This window comes from Cervus canadensis, chromosome 12, assembly GCF_019320065.1.
Source record: "Cervus canadensis isolate Bull #8, Minnesota chromosome 12, ASM1932006v1, whole genome shotgun sequence".
Classification (NCBI taxonomy): domain Eukaryota; kingdom Metazoa; phylum Chordata; class Mammalia; order Artiodactyla; family Cervidae; genus Cervus; species Cervus canadensis.
Genome location: NC_057397.1, coordinates 66,106,983 through 66,125,937, shown reverse-complemented (window position 1 = coordinate 66,125,937; position 18,955 = coordinate 66,106,983). Strand labels below are relative to the sequence as shown.

Genomic DNA, 18,955 nt, shown 5'->3' with positions numbered 1-18,955 from the left:
TATGGTTTATAACATATTGTGTATAACGCTGTTTCTGGTAACAATTTCATGTTTGGAATTATTAAAACATAAGTAGTCATTTATCCCCAGCTAAGAAAAAGGAGAGAGAAGAGGGGAAATGTGACTCTCTTACCCACTGCAGCTAACAACAAGAGATCCATTTTGCCTGCTGTTATAGCCAGCCTCCAAAACAGACCCCAAAGACTCCTGCTTCCTGATATTCACACCCCTGTATAGTCCCTCCCACACTGTACCAGTAGAATGTGTAGTCAACAGAATATAGTAAAAGCAGTATGCTGAAGCATGTGACAGATGCCACTTCTGACATTAAGCCACAAACTACAATGACTGTGGCTTCCTTCTTGGGCACGCTCTCTCGCTCATTCTCGGATCACTCACCCTGGAAGAACCCATGCTGTGACGCAGAGACCCCCAGAAAGGATCTCCTGGCAAAGAACTGAAGATCTCCCGCCAACAGTCATGTGAGCGGGCTTCTCAAATTCCCCAGCCTCAGTCAAATCTTCTGAGATTGCAACCCGAGGCCTGTAACTTGGTTATAACCTCATGAGGGAACCTGAGCCAGTCAAGCAGCGCCCATGTTCCTGACCCTCAGAAATAGTGGGGGATTAAGTTGCTAAATTTCCTGAGGTTTGTTACACAGCAGCAGGTAACAATAGAGCCTTCTTGCCCCAAAGCAGTGCATTTAGAAAAGTCTGCTGGATACTCTATCATTACTCCATCTTTCTCATTCTATACATTCTAGGAAAAGTAAAAAAAAACACAGGAAAGCAGGAGTTTTTATTTCCTTACACGTGGCAAAAAAGTTAACTATAATGATCTGTCATATAAACATTAATCAGTCTTATTGCTTTGTTTTTATGTTTTCCCTTTGAATGACCTTAAAACATTTGAAAAATTTTATATCTACCTCTACAAATAACAAACTACTTTTCACAACTATGAAGAAATGAGCCCTTAACTTTGAGTCTGTACTGTACCAGCCACCACTACGTAGCCGGCTTAACTCTCGTGCAGCAGAAACTGAGCTATCAAAGCAACGTGGCACTGCTACCTGGGCTACAAGCTAAAAGCCCACGACACATTCATCACACACATTCATGCTTCCGTAACCAAATTTAGCTCTTATCTCCAATTCATGTAACTAAAATCAGAAGATGATGATTATTATTCACATTATAACAAAGATCAAATTCCTCTGTTTTATGTCAGTTGTTAAAGTTATCAACAACTCTACATCAAGGAGTTCCCTGGCAGTCCAGTGGTAAGGAACTTTTTACTGCCACGACTTGGGTTCAATCTCTGGTCAAGGAACTAAGATCCCACAAGCCTCACAGCACAACCAAAACAAAGAATAATTAAAAAAAAAACAACTCCACATTAGGAACAATGTCTTACATTTGATTTCCCACAGACCTTAAAAAAGAGAAATGAAGCTCAAGTAACTACTTGCTCAGTACAACTAATGGCAAATGTGAAGCTACATATTTACAAAAAGACACATGTATCAGGCTAAGATGATCACCAATAAGGCATGAAAACTAACACTATAATATAAAAAATGTAACATAATAAAAGATATATTTCTCAATATTCAGATGCATTTATTTTCAAGGAAAACAGCACATTAAAAATACTCTGTCTACTATACTGTGCCACCCTACAATAGTTTGGAAAATATAAACCTATTTCTACCAATTAAAAAAAAAGAAATGAAGAAAGAAAAACTTAATCTAGTACTTAGGTCAAATAATTACTCTTTTCAAGTTTATAGTAATATATGGATTATACAGAAAACTTAAAAGTCAATTATAATGCAACATAACTAAAACTGAATAAGGGTTTATTTTTGTTTTTTTTACTTACAAAATTATTACCTTAAATTTTTGCATTTGAAAGTATGTTTCTAGGTCATCTTTAGTCAAAAACACTTTAAAAAAGAAAACTGACTCACCCATATGCTCTATTGTCAGGCAAGCTGCTATGGGCTCTTACTCCCGGGGGTATGACTCGAACTTCATTTATATAAACCACACATGGAAAACGAACCACATCTATATGAGAACTTTGCTTTAAGAAAAGAGAAGAATATACTGTAAGCAAAACACTTTGTCTAGTCAAAATTTATTCACCTTCAATTTGTTTCATTTAGAATGTCACAAATAATTTTTAAATAAACACTATCATTAAAACAGTGCTATTATATTATAAATGGTGTAAAAATCATTTTTAAAAACAGCCAATGAGGGACGTTCCTAGTGGTCCAGTGGTTAAGAGTCTGCCGGCCAATGCAAGGGACGTGGGTTTGATCCCTGGTCCTGGATAACGATTCCACATGCTACGGAGCAACTAAGCTCACATGCCACCTCTACTAACCCCACGCTCTAGAGCCGGCCAGCCGCAACTACTGAAGCCACACGCCCTAGAGCCCGTGCTCTGCAACAAGAGAAGCCATCACAGTGAGAAGACCAGGCATGGCAACCAGAGAAGAGCCCGCACTGGCCACCAGCTACAGAAAGCCCAACGCAGCAACGAAGACCCAGCACAGCCAAAAATTATTGTAAAAAAATAGCTGATGATACAATGTACCTAGTTAAATCCCTCCCCTTGTATAACAACATTTTCTGCATCTGCTTCCCTGCTGTCTTGCCTGGGCCAATACAGACCAATGATTCCTTACGGCAGGGTTCCCCCAAGCCCAGGGCACAGGCTGGAAGCGGCCACATGGCAGGGCGTGAGCAGCAGGTGTGCAAACGAAGCGTCACCTGCAGTGACAGCAGCTCCCCCTCACTCACGCTGCCCCGAGCTCGCCTCCCGCCGGCTCACCGGTGGCATTCGATGTTCACAGGAGCGTGGATCCGACACTCATGAGGGACCGCAGCAGCATGCTCCTTATGAGAATCATCCCCAGAGCAGCACCTCCCACCCGCAGTTATGCTATCTCCCACGAAACCCGCCCCTGGTGCCAAAAAGGTTGAGGACTGCTGCTTTATTGGAAACCTCTGGAGCCAGAGGCCTTTCAGAATCCTGACTTTTTGGATTTTTAGAAACGAATGAAATACTGCATTATTACTTAACACCCCAGTAGTTTCTGCGACAGTACTGTATAACCAAAACATTAATACTTCTGCAGCAAATGTATAAACATTCACACTAAGTAAAGATTATAACAAGCAGTAAAGTCAGTTCGAAGCACAGCACATGGCCTGATGAATTCAGGGCAGATTTTCCTGCCATTTTTTGAATTTCTGAATTACAGATGACAGATTGTGAATCTCTTAAATTAGCTTAGTTTACCAAACTTATATACTAACTAATCTCAGGAGATCAAGGGAAGTCAATCAGGTACTGATTAAAGTAAACCCTCTCAAATTTAAAAAAGAGAAAAAAAAATCCACAAACTTAAGAATTTATCAGGACTTGCCTGGTGGTCCAGTGGCTAAGATTCTGAGCTCCCAATGCATGGGGCCTGGGTTCAATCCCTGGCTAGGGAACTAGATCCCACATGCTACAACTAAAGAACCTGCAGGGCGCAACAAAGATCAAAGATCCCTCGGGCCACAACTAAGACCTGGTACAGCCAAATAAAGCAATAAATAAATATTTTTAAAAAAGAATTTATAATAACATAAATGGATACCATAAATTTAGTGTACATTTATTTCTATGTATCACTAGACACAAGATCAGACAAATTAGCTCTTGTGATTAATAATTTTAGAAGAAATTTTTCACACTGTTTTTGGACTATTATTTTATATCAAATTTTCCTAGCAGTTCAGCTACAACTACTAACCCCATGCTCTAGAGCCTGCCAGCTGCAACTACTGAAGCCCACACACCCTTGAGCCTGTGCTCTGCAACAAGCAGCCAACCATCACCGCCTGGTGAATGCAGTTTTTAACAAAAATGGTTCATATAATTTGTATCTAGAAGGACTGAGTCCTGAGTGCTCTTGATGCTTCAAAGAATACTGTCTCTCTACAGACCAGAAGACTGGTCAAATGAGTCTTTCCTAAAAGGGGACAGAGGATGACTTTCTAATTTTGCACTTTAAACTCAGAGACTAAATATTTAACCAAATATGTAGATCTAGAAATCTTAATATAATTTAACTATTCAAATGTACTTTATACTCTCAAAGCTATACAAGAAACACGATGAACATGAATTGAGGCCGACTGCTAGCTGTTTTCCAATACAACTCTCTTAGAGTTAGGCACAAGTGAACTAAAGACTGAATTTCCTAGATTCTGGGAAGCCAGTGTGAACATGTGATTGCTAGATTCCGATCAATGGGATGTAAATGGAAATGATGTAGGCAACTCTGGGTCCTTAAAAGAGAAAGTCCTGACTTCAGAACCTCCTGCCACCTCTTCTTCTACACTCTGCTGCTTTTCTAGAACACATGTTACAGTGAGCTGTCTTGGACGATGCAGGAGATATCCTAAGAATGAGAGAGGAAGAGACCAGAAAAGCCTGTCCCTGACAACACAGAGCTGTCACGCTAGCCCTAGAATACTTACGGTCAGACTGAGAAAGACAGTCTTATTTTACCTAATCCACCATTATCCTGACTTGAGGGCAGCAGCTGAAACTGTATCCTAATTATTACAAATATACTGTAGGTATTCAATAAATACAACAGTAGAGTTTTTATAAAAGAAATAAGCATTCTGCCTCAAACTTTGGTTCTATGTTTCCTTCCTGTAAATAACTCCTTTATTTAAAAAATCTACTGTATAGAAGCTCCTTTGCTTATATGGTTAAAAATTATCATTAAGGGTGGGATGAACTGGGAGAACGGCATTGAAACAAGTATATTATCATATGTGAAATGAATCGCCAGTCCAGGTTCGATGAATGAGGCAGGGCGCTCAGGGCTGGTGCACTGGGATGACCCAGAGGGATGGGATGGGGAGGGAGGCGGGAGAGGGTTCAGGATGGGGAACACGTGTACACCCGTGGCTGATTCATGTCAGTGTATGGCAAAACCACCACAATATTGTAAAGTAATTAGCCTCCAAATAAAATAAATAAATTATATTAAAAATTATCATTAATATTTACAAACAAAACTTCAAACAAAACTTTACTCTATCCTCCTCCACCCTGCAATTCTGCTATTTAATGAAGGGTATTAGTAGTAGTTAGGGTATAGTCACTATGGACCTAAAAAAATAAACTTAAGGTTTTACAGCTTTTCAAAATCTATTTTATTTGTAAGTAGAAGAGTTTCTACATTAGTTGCTATCACTTTTAGTCAATATTTATTTCTAAACATTTGTTAAATGTTTGTAATGTACCAAGGTATGCCAGGTCCTGAGAATATAAAGACAGATAGGGATTATTCCCTATCATAAAGGTACAATCTATTGTGGTAGACAAACAGATAAATTACTGTGATATAGACTCCTACAGAAAACTTCAAACTGGAAGGAGTACTTACCTAAATCAGATTGTAGGCAAACATTTGTGAGGGGAAAAGAATGTCAGGGAAGGCTTCCCAAAAGAAGTACCACCTGATCTAAGTAAATCTTTAAGGAAAACAAGAATCAGTGGAACAGAGGGAGAAACAGTTTTCCAGGCAAAGTGAGAAGCATGCACAAAAAGAATGCAAACAAGAACTAGGAAGCTTCAAGAAGTTACAAGCATAGTTCACAAAGGCTAGAGGGCAAAATGTGGGAGAAAAGTAGGGCAGAGTAGCTTGTTGTTGTTCAATCACTAAGTTGTGTCCAACTCTGCCTGTCCGAGCAGGCTTCCGGGTCCTTCACTGTCTCCTGAAGTTTGCTCAACCTCATGGCCATTAAGTCCACGATACCATCCAACCATCTCATCCTCTGTCATCCCCTTCTTCTCCTGCCTTCCATCTTCCCCAGCATTGTGGTCTTTTCCAGTGAGTCAGGTCTTCGCATCACATGGCCAAAGTACTGCAACTGCAGCTTCAGCATTAGCTCTTCCAGTGAATATTCAGGGTTGATTTCCTTTAGGATAGACTGGTTTGATCTTGCTGTACAGGGGACTCTCAAGAGTCTTCTCTAGCACCACAATTAGAAACCACCAATTTTTCAACCCTTACTCTATTTTATATATTATGGTCCAACTCTCACATCTGTACATGACTACTGGAAAAACCATAGCTTTGACTAGATGGACTTCTGTCAGCAAAGTGACGTCTCTGCTATTTAATACACTGTCTAAGTTTGTCATGGCTTCTCTTCCAAGGAGCAAGTGTCCTCTAATTATGTGGCTGCAGTCACCATCTTCATTGATTCTGGAGCCCAAAAAAAGAATATCTGTCAGTTTCTGGTTTTTCCCCATCTATTTGCCATGAAGTGATGAGACCAGATGCCATGATCTTAGTTTTTTGAATGTTTAGTTTTAAGTCAGTTTTTTCACTCTCCTCTTTCACCTTCATCAAGAGGCTCTTTAGCTCCTCTTCACTTTCTGCCATTAGAGTGGTATCATCTGCATATCTGAGGTTGTTGATCTTTCTCCCGGCAATCTTGATACCAGCTTGGGATTCATCCACCCCACCATTTAGAATGATGTATAAGATAAATAATGTTCCGTGGTGGCTCAGATGGTAAATAATCTGCCTGCAATGCAGGAGACCCGGGTCTCATCTCTGAGTTGGGAAGATCCCCTGGAGAAGGAAATGGCAACTCACTCCAGAAATCTTGCCTAGGAAATCAAAAGGACAGAGAAGCCTGGTGGACTACAGCCCATGAGGTAACAGAGAGTCGGACACGACTGAGTAACCAGCAATTTCACTTTCATAAATTAAACAAGCAGGGTGACAATACACAGCCTTGATGTACTCCTTTCCCAATTCTGAACCAGTCTGCTCTTCCATGTCCAGTTCTAACTGTTGCTTCTTGACCTGCAGACAGGTTTCTCAGGAGACAGGTAAGGTGGTCTGGTACTCCCATCTCTTTCAGAATTTTCCAGTTTGTTGTGATCCACACAGTCAAAGGCTTTAGCATAGTCAATGAAGCAGAAGTAGATTTTTTTTAATCCTCTTGCTTTTTCTATGACCCAATGGATGTTGGCAACATGATCTCTGGTTCCTACACCTTTTATAAATTCAGCCTGTACATCTGGAAGTTCTCAGTTCATGTACTTCTGAAGATGAGCTTGAAGGATTTTGAGCATTACCTTGCTAGCACGTGAAATGAGCATAACTGACGATAGTTTGAACATTCTTTGGCATTGTCTTTCTTTGGGTTGGAATGAAAACTGACCTTTTCCAGTCCTATGTCCATAGCTGAGTTTTCCAAATCTGCTGGCATACAGACTGCAGCACTTTAACAGCATCATCTTTTAGGATTTGAAATAGCTCAGCTGGAATTCCATCACCTTCACTAGCTTTGCTTGTAGTGACGCTTCCTAAGGCCCACTTGACTTCACACTCCAGGATGTCTGGCTCTAGGTAAGTGACATCACTGTGGTTCCCTGGGTCATTAAGATCTTTTTTGTATAGTTCTTCTGTGTATTCTTGCCACCTCTTCTTAACCTCTTCTGCCTCTGTTAGGTCCTTTCCATTTCAGTCCTTTATTGTGCCCATTTTTGCATGAAATGATCCCTTGGTAACTCCAATTTTCTTGAAGAGATCTCTAGTTTTTCCCATTCTATTGTTTTCCTCTATTTCTTTGCATTGTTCACTTAAAGCTTTCTTATCTCTCCTTGCTATTCTCTGGAAGTCTGCATTCAGTTGGCTATATCTTTCCCTTTCTCCTTTGCCTTGCACTTTTCTAAGGTTTTCATCCACTGCTGGGAAGTCAACTCCAAAAATCTGTACCTCCATTAAGACTTCTCTCCTGAGCCCCAGACCACTACATACAACTGCCAGCTGGACATTTCCATTTGTATGAACCTCTGGCAACAAAAGCTCAACAAGTCCAAAACTAAACTGTCTTATATCAGTGATTCTTTCTCATTCTCTCGCACCTAAATAATTTCTTCATTTAAACATCAAGTTCTATCAATTAAACCTACAAACAGCTCTCAAATCTGTGTATCATGTTGGTGCAAAAGTAACTGCAGTTTTTGCACTGCTGAAATTTGCTGCTTGATTTTGGAATACCTTCTTAATAATGTGGGTATGTTATCATTTTAATGTGCATTTCTGGCTTTTTTTTTTTTTGCTAATGACTTATTACTTGCTGTTTACTTTGTATTATTTTAGACTATGGAAATGATGTTAGACAAAATGCAAATTCAAGCAATTTTCTTACGAGTTCAAAATGGGTCGTAAAGCAGTGGGGACAAACTGCAACATCAACACCACATTTGGCCCAGGAACTGCTAATGAACGTACAGTACGGTGATGGTTCAACAAGTTGTGCAAAGGAGACAAGAGCCTTGAAGATGAGGAGAATAGTGGCTGGCCACTGGAAGTTGACAACGACAACTGAGAGCCATCATCAAAGCTGATGCTCTTACAACTACACGAGAATCTGCTAAAGATCTCAACATCCATCATTCTATGGCTGTTCAGCATTTGAAGCAGACTGGAAAGGTGAAAAAGCTCTATAAGTGGATGCCTCATGAGCTGACCAAAAATTTAAAAAAATGTCATTTTTGAAGTGCCATCTTCTCTTACTGTACGCAACAAGGAAAAATTTCTTGATCAGATTGTGATGTGCGATGAAAAGTGGATTATACACGATAACCAGCGACGGCCAACTTGGTGGTTGGACTGAGATGCTCCAAAGCACTTCCCAAAGCCAACTCTGCACCAAAAAAAGGTCATGGTCACTGTCTGGTGGTCTGCTGCCTGTCTGATCCACTACAGCTTTCTGAATCCTGATGAAACCATTACATCTGAGAAGTATGCTCAGCAAATCAATGAGATGCACTGAAAAACTGCCAATGCCTGCAGTCAGCATTGGGTCAACAGAAAGGGCCCAATTCTTCTCCACGACAACACCTGACTGCACTTTGCACAACCAACACTTCAGAAGTTGAATAAAGTTTTGCCTCATCTGCCATATTCACCTGACCTCTCACCAACCAACTACCAAGCATCCCGACAATTTTCTGCAAGGAAAAAACTTCCATGACCAGTAGGACCCAGAAAATGCTTTCCAAGAGTTCACAGAATCCCAAAGCATGGATTTTTTATGCTACAGGAACAAACGAAACTTAATTCTCATTGGCAAAAAAAGTGTTGATTTTAATGCTTCTCATTTTGATTAATAAAGATTTGTTTGAGCCTAGTTATTAATAATAATTTAAAATTCATGGTCCAAAACCACAACTGTATTTGCACCAACCTAATATTTCCCTTCTTTTCAGTGGTCACTTCTCTAGTTCTAGACACTAGGCCAAATTCCTTGGTCTTACAGACAAGTATTATCACTCCAAACGTATAGCCTCAACATGCCCTGGTTTTCCTCATCTTTAGGCCCTCACTCATGCCACTGTCTCTGCTTAGAACTCTCCCACACTCCTCTCCCAATTCCATTCAGATGTCAACTTTCTCTTTTTTTTCTTTTTCTTTTTTCAACTTTCTCTTAAAAGCCAAGTCAGATCAAGTCTAGATGAGTGCTTATCAAACTAAGTTTGAATTGCATTTTTTTTGAAGAAATATTATACTTCTATCCATCCAATAAGCACTGTATAGCAGATCACACTTTTTAAAATTTGTTTTTAATTGGAGAATAACTGTTTTACAATGTTGTGTCGGCTTCTGCCGTACAACGATGTGAATCAGCTACAAGTATACATATATCCCCTCCCTCTTGAACCACATGACCCCATCCCACCCCTCTAGGTTGTCACAGAGCACCAGGCTGAGCTCCCTGTGTTAAAAAGCAACTTCCCACTAGCTAGTGAGAAGCTATTTCACATATGATAATGTATATGTTTCAACGCTACTCTCTCAATTCATCTTCCTCCACTGTGTCCACAAGTCTGTTCTCTGTCTGTAACTCTATTCCTACCCTACAAATAAGTTCATCAGCAGCATTTTTCCAGATGCCATATACATGCGTTAAAATATGATACTTGTTTTTCTCTTTCTGGCCTACAATGTTGGCCACATCCTCTGTTTAACAGGCTCTACGTTCATCCACCTCAGTTCAACTGACTCAAATTCATTCCTTTTAATGGCTGAGTAACATTTCATTGTATACATGTACCACAACTTCCTTGTCCATTCATCTTCAAAGGACATCTAGGTTGCTTCCACATCCTGGCTATTGTAAATAGTGCTGGAATGAACTAACTGCTTCTTTTAACTCTCCTGTTACAGTGGTATTTCAAAAAGACAAGAATCAAGTCTTAGTTTACTATTACGTTCACAGTGCTTAGTATATTCATTTAATGAAAGAAAGACTTTTAACAGGTGCTTAATAAGAGTGGACTGAATTGTGTTTTTAAAGCTAAAAATATTACAGTGAAGTAGCAGGTACTTAAAATATCCAGAAGAGTACATATACCTACAAAGACAGGTTGACAGTGGGAAACCACAGAAGGTTTATGACTAGAGAGGTAACAGGAAACTGAAGAATAGATTCCACAACTCAGCCACATTTATCTAAGAAAGAAGTCATTCTGTGTTTAAGTCTTTCTATGACTAACAATGGCCCACCAGTTCTGTAGTTCCACTAGTTCTCTATAACTAGAATTCTCATTTTTAGCTACTCTTACATGATGAGTTGCAATCCTGGCAATTCTTTTTTTTTTTTTTTTTTTTTTTAGTATTTACTTATTTATTTTGGCTGTGCTGAGTCTTGCTGTTGCTCTTGGGACTTCTCGCCACAGTGCGCAGCCTCTTGAGTCATGGCACAAGGACTCCAGAGCACGCAGGCTCAGTAGTCTCAGCACACAGGCTTAGTTGCACCGAGGCATGTGGGGTCTTAGTTACTGGGCTAGTGAACAAATGTTCATCCCCTGCATTGCAAGGTGGATTCTTAACCACTGGACCATCAGGGTCCCATCTTTTCAACTCTATAACCAGAATTGATAGTGTACCTATTCCTTCCTTCTTAGTCCCAGTGGGACATAGCATTGCACAGCTTTAGAGTCAGGAAATATGCATTGGCATGTCTTAATTCAGCTATGTCACATTAGGAAAGTCACCTAATTTTCCTAAGTCTCACGCTCAGTTTCCTTATCTATCAAATGGGGATAACTATCTTTTAAAATGATGGGTTGACATTGCAACAAAAAGAATAAAATACTTAGGAGTATATCTACCTAAAGAAACAAAATACCTATACATAGAAAACTATAAAACACTGACGAAAGAAATCAAAGAGGACACAAACAGGTGGAGAAACATACCGTGTTCATGGATTGGAAGAATCAATATTGTCAAAATGGCTATACTACCCAAAGCAGTCTATAGATTCAATGCAATCCCTATCAAGCTACCAACGGTATTTTTCACAGAACTAGACCAAAGAATTTCACAATTTGTATGGAAATACAAAAAACCTCGAATAGCCAAAGTAATCTTGAGAAAGAAGAATGGAACTGGAGGAATCAACCTGCCTGACTTCAGGCTCTACTACAAAGCCACAGTCATCAAGACAGTATGGTACTGGCACAAAGACAGAAATATAGATCAATGGAACAGAATAGAAAGCCCAGAGATAAATCCACGAACCTATGGACACCTTGTCTTTGACAAAGGAGGCAAGGATATACAATGGAAAAAAGACAACCTCTTTAACAAGTGGTGCTGGGAAAACTGGTCAACCACTTGTAAAAGAATGAAAAACACTTTCTAACACCATAAACAAAAATAAACTCAAAATGGATTAAAGATCTAAATGTAAGACCAGAAACTATAAAACTCCTAGAGGAGAACATAGGCAAAACACTCTCCAACATGAATCACAGCAGGATCCTCTATGACCCACCTCCCAGAATATTGGAAATAAAAGCAAAAATAAACAAATGGGACCTAATGAAACTTAAAACCTTTTGCACAACAAAGGAAACTATAAGTAAGGCGTAAAGACAGCCCTCAGATTGGGAGAAAATAATAGCAAATGAAGAAACAGACAAAGGATTATCTCAAAAATATACAAGCAACACCTGCAGCTCAATTCCAGAAAAATTAATGACCCAATCAAAAAATGGGCCAAAGAACTAAACAGACATTTCTCCAAAGAAGACATACAGATGGCTAACAAACTCATGAAAAGATGCTCAACATCACTCATTATCAGAGAAATGCAAATCAAAACCACAATGAGGTATCATTACACACCAGTCAGGATGGCTGCTATCCAAAAGTCTACAAGCAATAAATGCTGGAGAGGGTGTGGAGAAAAGGGAACCCTCTTACACTGTTGGTGGGAATGCAAACTAGTACAGCCACTATGGAGAACAGTGTGGAGATTCCTTAAAAAACTGGAATAGAACTGCCATATGACCCAGCAATCCCACTTCTGGGCATACACACTGAGGAAACCAGATCTGAAAGAGACACGTGCACCCCAATGTTCATCGCAGCACTGTTTATAATAGCCAGGACATGGAAGCAACCTAGATGCCCATCAACAGACGAATGGATAAGGAAGCTGTGGTACACATACACCATGGAATATTACTCAGCCGTTAAAAAGAATTCATTTGAATCAGTTCTAATGAGATGGATGAAGCTGGAGCCCATTATACAGAGTAAAGTAAGCCAGAAAGATAAAGAACATTACAGCATACTAACACATATATATGGAATTTAGAAAGATGGTAATGATAACCCTATATGCAAAACAGAAAAAGAGACACAGATGTACAGAACAGACTTTTGGACTCTGTGGGAGAAGGAGAGGGTGGGATGTTTCGAGAGAACAGCATGTATACTATCTATAGTGAAACAGATCACCAGCCCAGGTGGGATGCATGAGACAAGTGCTCGGGCCTGGTGCACTGGGAAGACCCAGAGGAATCGGGTGGAGAGGGAGGTGGGAGGGGGGATCGGGATGGGGAATACATGTAACTCCATGGCTGATTCATGTTAATGTATGACAGAACCCACTGCAATGTTGTGAAGTAATTAGCCTCCAACTAATAAAAATAAATGAAAAAAAATAAAATAAAAAATAAAATGATGGGTGGATTAGAGATAATATATTTAAATTACCAAAGGACTACGTCTTGCACAAAATAAACATTCAATAAATGCTAACAATGATTGCTGCTGCTGCTGCTTCAGTCATGTCCAACTCTGTGGAACCCCACAGTTGGCAACCCACCAGGCTCCTCCGTCCCTGGGATTCTCCAAGCAAGAACACTGGAGTGGGTTGCCACTTCCTTCTCCAATGCATGAAAGTGAAAAGTGAACTCAAAGTTGCTCAGTCGTGTCCGACTCTTCGAAATCCCATGGACTGTAGCCTACCAGGTTCCTCCGTCCATGGGATTTTCCAGGCAAGAGCACTGGAGTGGGTTGCCACTGCCTTCTCCCTCACAATGATTACTGCCCATCTATTATTAAGTTTTCATTATGTCTCACCTTTTCTTCTTTTTTTTTTTTTTATTATTATTATTTTTTTTTTCCAGTGGGTTTGTCATACATTGATATGAATCAGCCATGGATTTACATGTATTCCCAATCCCGATCCCCCCTCCCACCTCCCTCTCCACCCGATTCCTCTGGGTCTTCCCAGTGCACCAGGCCCGAGCACTTGTCTCATGCATCCCACCTGGGCTGGTGATCTGTTTCACTATAGATAGTATACATGCTGTTCTCTCGAAACATCCCACCCTCTCCTTCTCCCACAGAGTCCAAAAGTCTGTTCTGTACATCTGTGTCTCTTTTTCTGTTTTGCATATAGGGTTATCATTACCATCTTTCTAAATTCCATATATATGTGTTAGTATGCTGTAATGTTCTTTATCTTTCTGGCTTACTTCACTCTGTATAATGGGCTCCAGCTTCATCCATCTCATTAGGACTGGTTCAAATGAATTCTTTTTAATGGCTGAGTAATATTCCATGGTGTATATGTACCACAGCTTCCTTATCCATTCATCTGCTGATGGGCATCTAGGTTGCTTCCATGTCCCTGGCTATTATAAACAGTGCTGCGATGAACATTGGGGTGCACGTGTCTCTTTCAGATCTGGTTTCCTCAGTGTGTATGCCCAGAAGTGGGACTGCTGGGTCATATGGCAGTTCTATTTCCAGTTTTTGCCATGTGATTATTCTGAACCATTTTAGGCACTATTGATGTACCAATGTACTGATGTACTTGTCGCTTAGTCATGAAGTTGTGTCCAACTCTTTTGTGATCCCGTGGATGGAGGAGCCAGGTGCGCTCCTGTCCATTGGATTTTACCAGCAAGAATACTGGAGTGGTTTGCCATTTCCTTCTCCAGGGGATCTTTCCGATAGACCCCAAGTCTCCTGCACTGCAGGCAGATTCTTTGCCACAGAGCCACCTGGGAAGCCCACTAGTGTACAAATCTACCTTAATTTTACTAATCACATCATTTTCCTGCTCAAAAACTAATTATTTCTTACAAAATAAAGCCCATGCCCATTTGCTGACCATTTAAGGAACTCCATGATCTGGCTTCAAACTGTCCATCAGAGGCCACTTCAAACTGCTACTTCAGCATACCCTTCCAAAGGAATTACTACTCCAGGATACCCTTCTTTCCTATCTACAACTGTGTAGCATATCCTCTCCCACCAAAGATCAAGTTCAAATGCCACATGCCTTGATGAAGTCTTCCCTGATACTCTCAAATGAAAAGTGATCTGTCCCTCCCCTGAAATCACACAGCCTTTATTTGCACCATCAAAAGGAGCTAAATAAATACTGCCTGGAGTCCTAATATATCAGACACTGATGGGTATTTTGGAAATAAAGGAAAGAAATCTCAAGGCTTTTCCACTCCGTCTCTTCAGGCGCTCGTCATTATTTAACTTGAGTCATAATTTTGTGGATCTCATCTCCAATGCTAGTTATAAACTCCTTGAGGACAAACATCCGTCCCCCAAAACCCCTACTCCTCCTTCAAGACTCAGTTCAAATGTGATCTCTACTAGGTCTTCCCCAATCATTGCCAAAAGGTATTTATTACCTTCTGGTAGTCCTATCCTCTCCATGGTCCTCAATGCTTGCTTAAGAATGAAAGAAAACTAGATTTCTAAATAAATGAATGAATGCTAATGTTCCTAAACTAGAATACTACTAATTCATCATACCCTTTTCTTTCATTTTTAACTGTTCTTTATTTCTATATTCATGATAGGTTTGTTCTTATCCAACTACTGCCTCTACTGTGAGTTTTCTAAAGCATAGCTGAAACTATATTCAGAGATGTATGGTCTTTGAACAAACAGAGCTATTTGACCCACATGAAATGAAAGACCACAAATCAATTCACTATTAGTATGATATGCTAACAGGCTTTCCAGGTGGCACTAGTAGTAAAGAGCCCACCTGCCAATGCAGGAGACATAAAAGATACAGTTTCCACTCCTGGGTCAGAAGATCCCCTGGAGGAGGGCATGGCAACCCATTCTGGTACTCTTGAGCGGAGAGTTTCATGGACAGAGAAGCCTGACAGGCTACAGTCTATGGGATCACAAAGGGTCCGACTGGACTGAAGCAACTTAGCACACACACAGCACATGATATGCTACAGTTTCCAAATATTTTCTTTTTTAGATCTATAAGTTATTCATTAAAATAAGACCAAGGTTGTGAAAGTTTTTATTTTATCAAGTTCCGAAGTACATCTGCTACCCACTACCATCTCTATCTGAAGAAAGAAAAGTTTTCCCTCAAGGCACAAACGACTGAGCATGTGTGTGTGCTAAGTCGCTTCAGTAGAGTCCGACTCTTTGTGACCCTATGGACTGTAGCCAGCCAGGCTCCTCTGTCCACGGGATTCTGCAAGCAAGAATAGTGCTGGAATGGGATGCCAGGCCCTCCTCCAGGGGGTCTGCCTGACCCAGGAATCGAACACGCGACTCTTATGTCTCCTGCATTGGCAGGCCACTAGGCCACTTGGGAACTCCACAAATGACTCTATGTATAGAATAAATAAGCTTAAGGGCTTCCCAGGTGGCCGCAGAGGTAAAGAATCCGACTGCCAATACAGGAGACGCAGCCGGTGCAGGTTTGATCCCTGAGTCGGAAAGATCCCCGGAGGAGGAAACGGCAATCCACTCCAGTATTCTTGCCGGTAAAATCCCACGGACAGAGGAGCCTGGCGGTCTACATTAGTCCATGGGGTCGCAGAGTCAGACACAGCGACGTGCACACAAGGATATATTGTACAGCACTGGGGATACAGCCAATACTTTATAATATCTCTAAATGCAATATAATCTATAAAAAGTGTAAAGCACTATATTGTACTCTTGGAACTAATAATGTAAATCAACTATACCTCAATTTAAAAAAAAAGTTCTCTAAATTACGTCTACACTTAAAGAGAAATGTGAGCTCTGGGGTTTCTTTTAAGTTTCTCTACGGACTTCATTACTGTTCGTTGTTGGCCGGTTTTCGGGAACCTCTGGTTAACTGGTTATTTAATTTATATATGGCAGAGCCAGTCATACATTCAAGGGCACTCAAGTTAATACAGAACGATTACAACAGCCCACTCTCACCCCTCAAGACGACAACACAATTGTTCTCTACAGTCTGACTACAAATCTCTCCTCTTCACAAGCATTCTCCATGCAAAGGACGTTCGGTGTGAGTACTTCTTGTCCTTACGTGTGAAATCTTTCTAAGAGATAAGTACTTATTAAAGTTTCAGAGCAAACTGGAGAACGCTGCAGTCTTCAACCGAATGAATGTCACACTTGGGTGGCATGACTCCCGTTAGAAAAGGGACCTAGGAGCAGGAACTTAGAAACCAGAAAACCAACGTAACCCGCTGAGTCACCGACACTGCTGTCAAACACAAGCTGTCCAAGACCCCTTTCGAAACACCACTTGCAGTAAACGTGATACTCAGGATCCTTTTCAAGGCCCAAAGAGGACCCGAGGGGACTGGTGGGAGGGTGGGGGGAAGCAAAGCCAAGTAGAGCAGCCAACTCAACCAAAGACGACGCGGGGCCTCAAGTAACTCAGGGAAATGAGGAGGGGGTGGGGGAGCTCCCGCCACCCTCCCCAGACGCGGCGCCCACACCCAGGCTGAGAGGACAGTGTGTGATGAATTAAAGCGGCAATCGGCACAAGGAAAAGGCGAGGCACGCCTAACAACTTTTTTTTTTTTTTTAGGGTCCCCACGTCGAAAAACAGGGTCGGAATCACGTCGCGAAGACGTACCTCGGCGCTCGGGTGCTTGAAAGTGTCTAAAAATAGCAGCTCCATCGCCGAGTCCACCGCCATGTTTGCTGCGGGCGGGGGAAGGGGGAGGACTTCCGGGGCAGCCCTCCAAGCTCGGCGACAGCGGCTGAGGAGAGGGAGAGACGACGGTACTTCCCGTGACCGGAGCGCTGGCGCCGGAAGCCTGGACCTATCGCTACGCGTCGCGCTGCCGGAAGTCGCCTGCCCAGCCTTCTCCAGGGCGGCGGAGAGCGCTCTCCTAGCGCCGAGAGATGTAGAGGGGACGGGTGGGCGGGGAGAGGACTACGGAGTCTCCAGTGATCCAAACCGCGTCGTCCTACCGCGTTTTAGAGCCACGACGACCTCCGGGTGGCCGAGTGCCGAGCGGGCTTAGCAGAGGCGGAGGAGGGTTAGGGAGTCTTGCCAAGTCAGGATACCCGGCCCCGGTGAACCCGCCAGCAAGTAACTTTTCCAGGGCTGGCAGGAACAAGGTGCAGTCAGCGCGGGTGAAAAGTAAGACATTTTTCTTTTTAAAGATGAAACTCTCAAAACGAAGAGGTTATTTTTTTGGTTTTGTTTTCTCATCTGGAAAAATGTCCCTTGTCAATCATAATACCTAATCCACAGGCTTACTGTGAATTTTTTTTAATAAATTTCAAAAAATTGTAAAACGTGAAATGCCATGAGCAGTTACCATGTAGAGTGAAAAGGAAGCCTCCCTGGCTCCCTGTTGATGAACACTGCGGCAACTGGAACTCTTCAGTAGTGTACCGTGGCGCAAGTGCAGGAGAGAGCAGTTAGGGATTCTCTAGTAAAATCACTCGTGCCACCCCACTTCTAGCTTCCCAGGTGGCTCCATGGTAAAGAATCCACCTGTCAATGGAGGAAACGCCGGAGACTCAGGTTGGACCCCTGGATCAGGAAGATCCTCTGGAGCAGGAAATGGCAACCCACTCCAGTATTCTTGCCTGGAAAATTCTATGGACAGAGGAACTTGGTGGGCTGCAGTTCATCCGTGGCAAAGAGTCCGAAGCGACTGAGCATGCATACCCACACACCCCACTTTACGAAACTTCTTGCACGTGTGCCCAGAGAAATACCTACAGATACGAGAGTATTCATGGCAACACTTTATAGCTTTAAAAAACTGTAAACTTAATTGTCATTAATAGGAAATAATCAAAAAGAAAAAAAAATCTCAAAAAAAATCAGTAAACTCTGGTATATTTATGCAATGCAAAATATAAAGCAGGTAGAAAGAATGCTGTATTTAATGCTAAATGCAGTTCTATATGTACTAACATGGATAATCTAAAAAATGGTTAAGCAAATACCCATTCACATGTCGAAAAGTGTACAGCATTTAAATAGTTTTAAACATACAAGATAAATTTTTAGGAGCATATATATGTTACAAAATTAAAAAGAAAAGCACTGGAGTGATAAACACTAAAATTTCAAGATAGCGGTGAACCATAGAGAGATGTAATTGATGAGCTTCATATGTTTTGATAATGTTTTATTTTTTAGACTGGTGTTTTTCGGTGTGTCTGAAATATTTAACAAATTATTTTTAAATTTTTTAAAGTAAGTCTCCTATCCACTGCCTTCCTCAGCCATCCAGTTTCCCCCGTTAGCTAACAGTTTATCTATTTTATTATTTGTTTTTTTCAGAGAGCCAG

The 18,955-nt window shown here is 41.2% G+C and overlaps 1 protein-coding gene across 2 annotated transcripts in view; it reads right to left on the bottom strand.

The window, feature by feature from the left end:
* VIRMA (vir like m6A methyltransferase associated) overlaps positions 1-17,514 on the bottom strand; it is a 63,262-nt gene extending 45,748 nt beyond the window's left edge. Inside the window, exons 1-2 of one of the 2 annotated variants that reach the window (XM_043483233.1) lie at positions 17,274-17,514; positions 1,973-2,088 (exon numbers count right to left, since the gene is read on the bottom strand). In XM_043483233.1, coding sequence (XP_043339168.1) covers positions 1,973-2,088; positions 17,274-17,336 — 179 coding nt within the window. In that variant the 5' untranslated portion in view covers positions 17,337-17,514. The remainder of the gene's footprint in view (positions 1-1,972; positions 2,089-17,273) is intronic. The other variant, XM_043483232.1, reaches the window with a different exon arrangement.
* Positions 17,515-18,955: the final 1,441 nt, after the last annotated feature.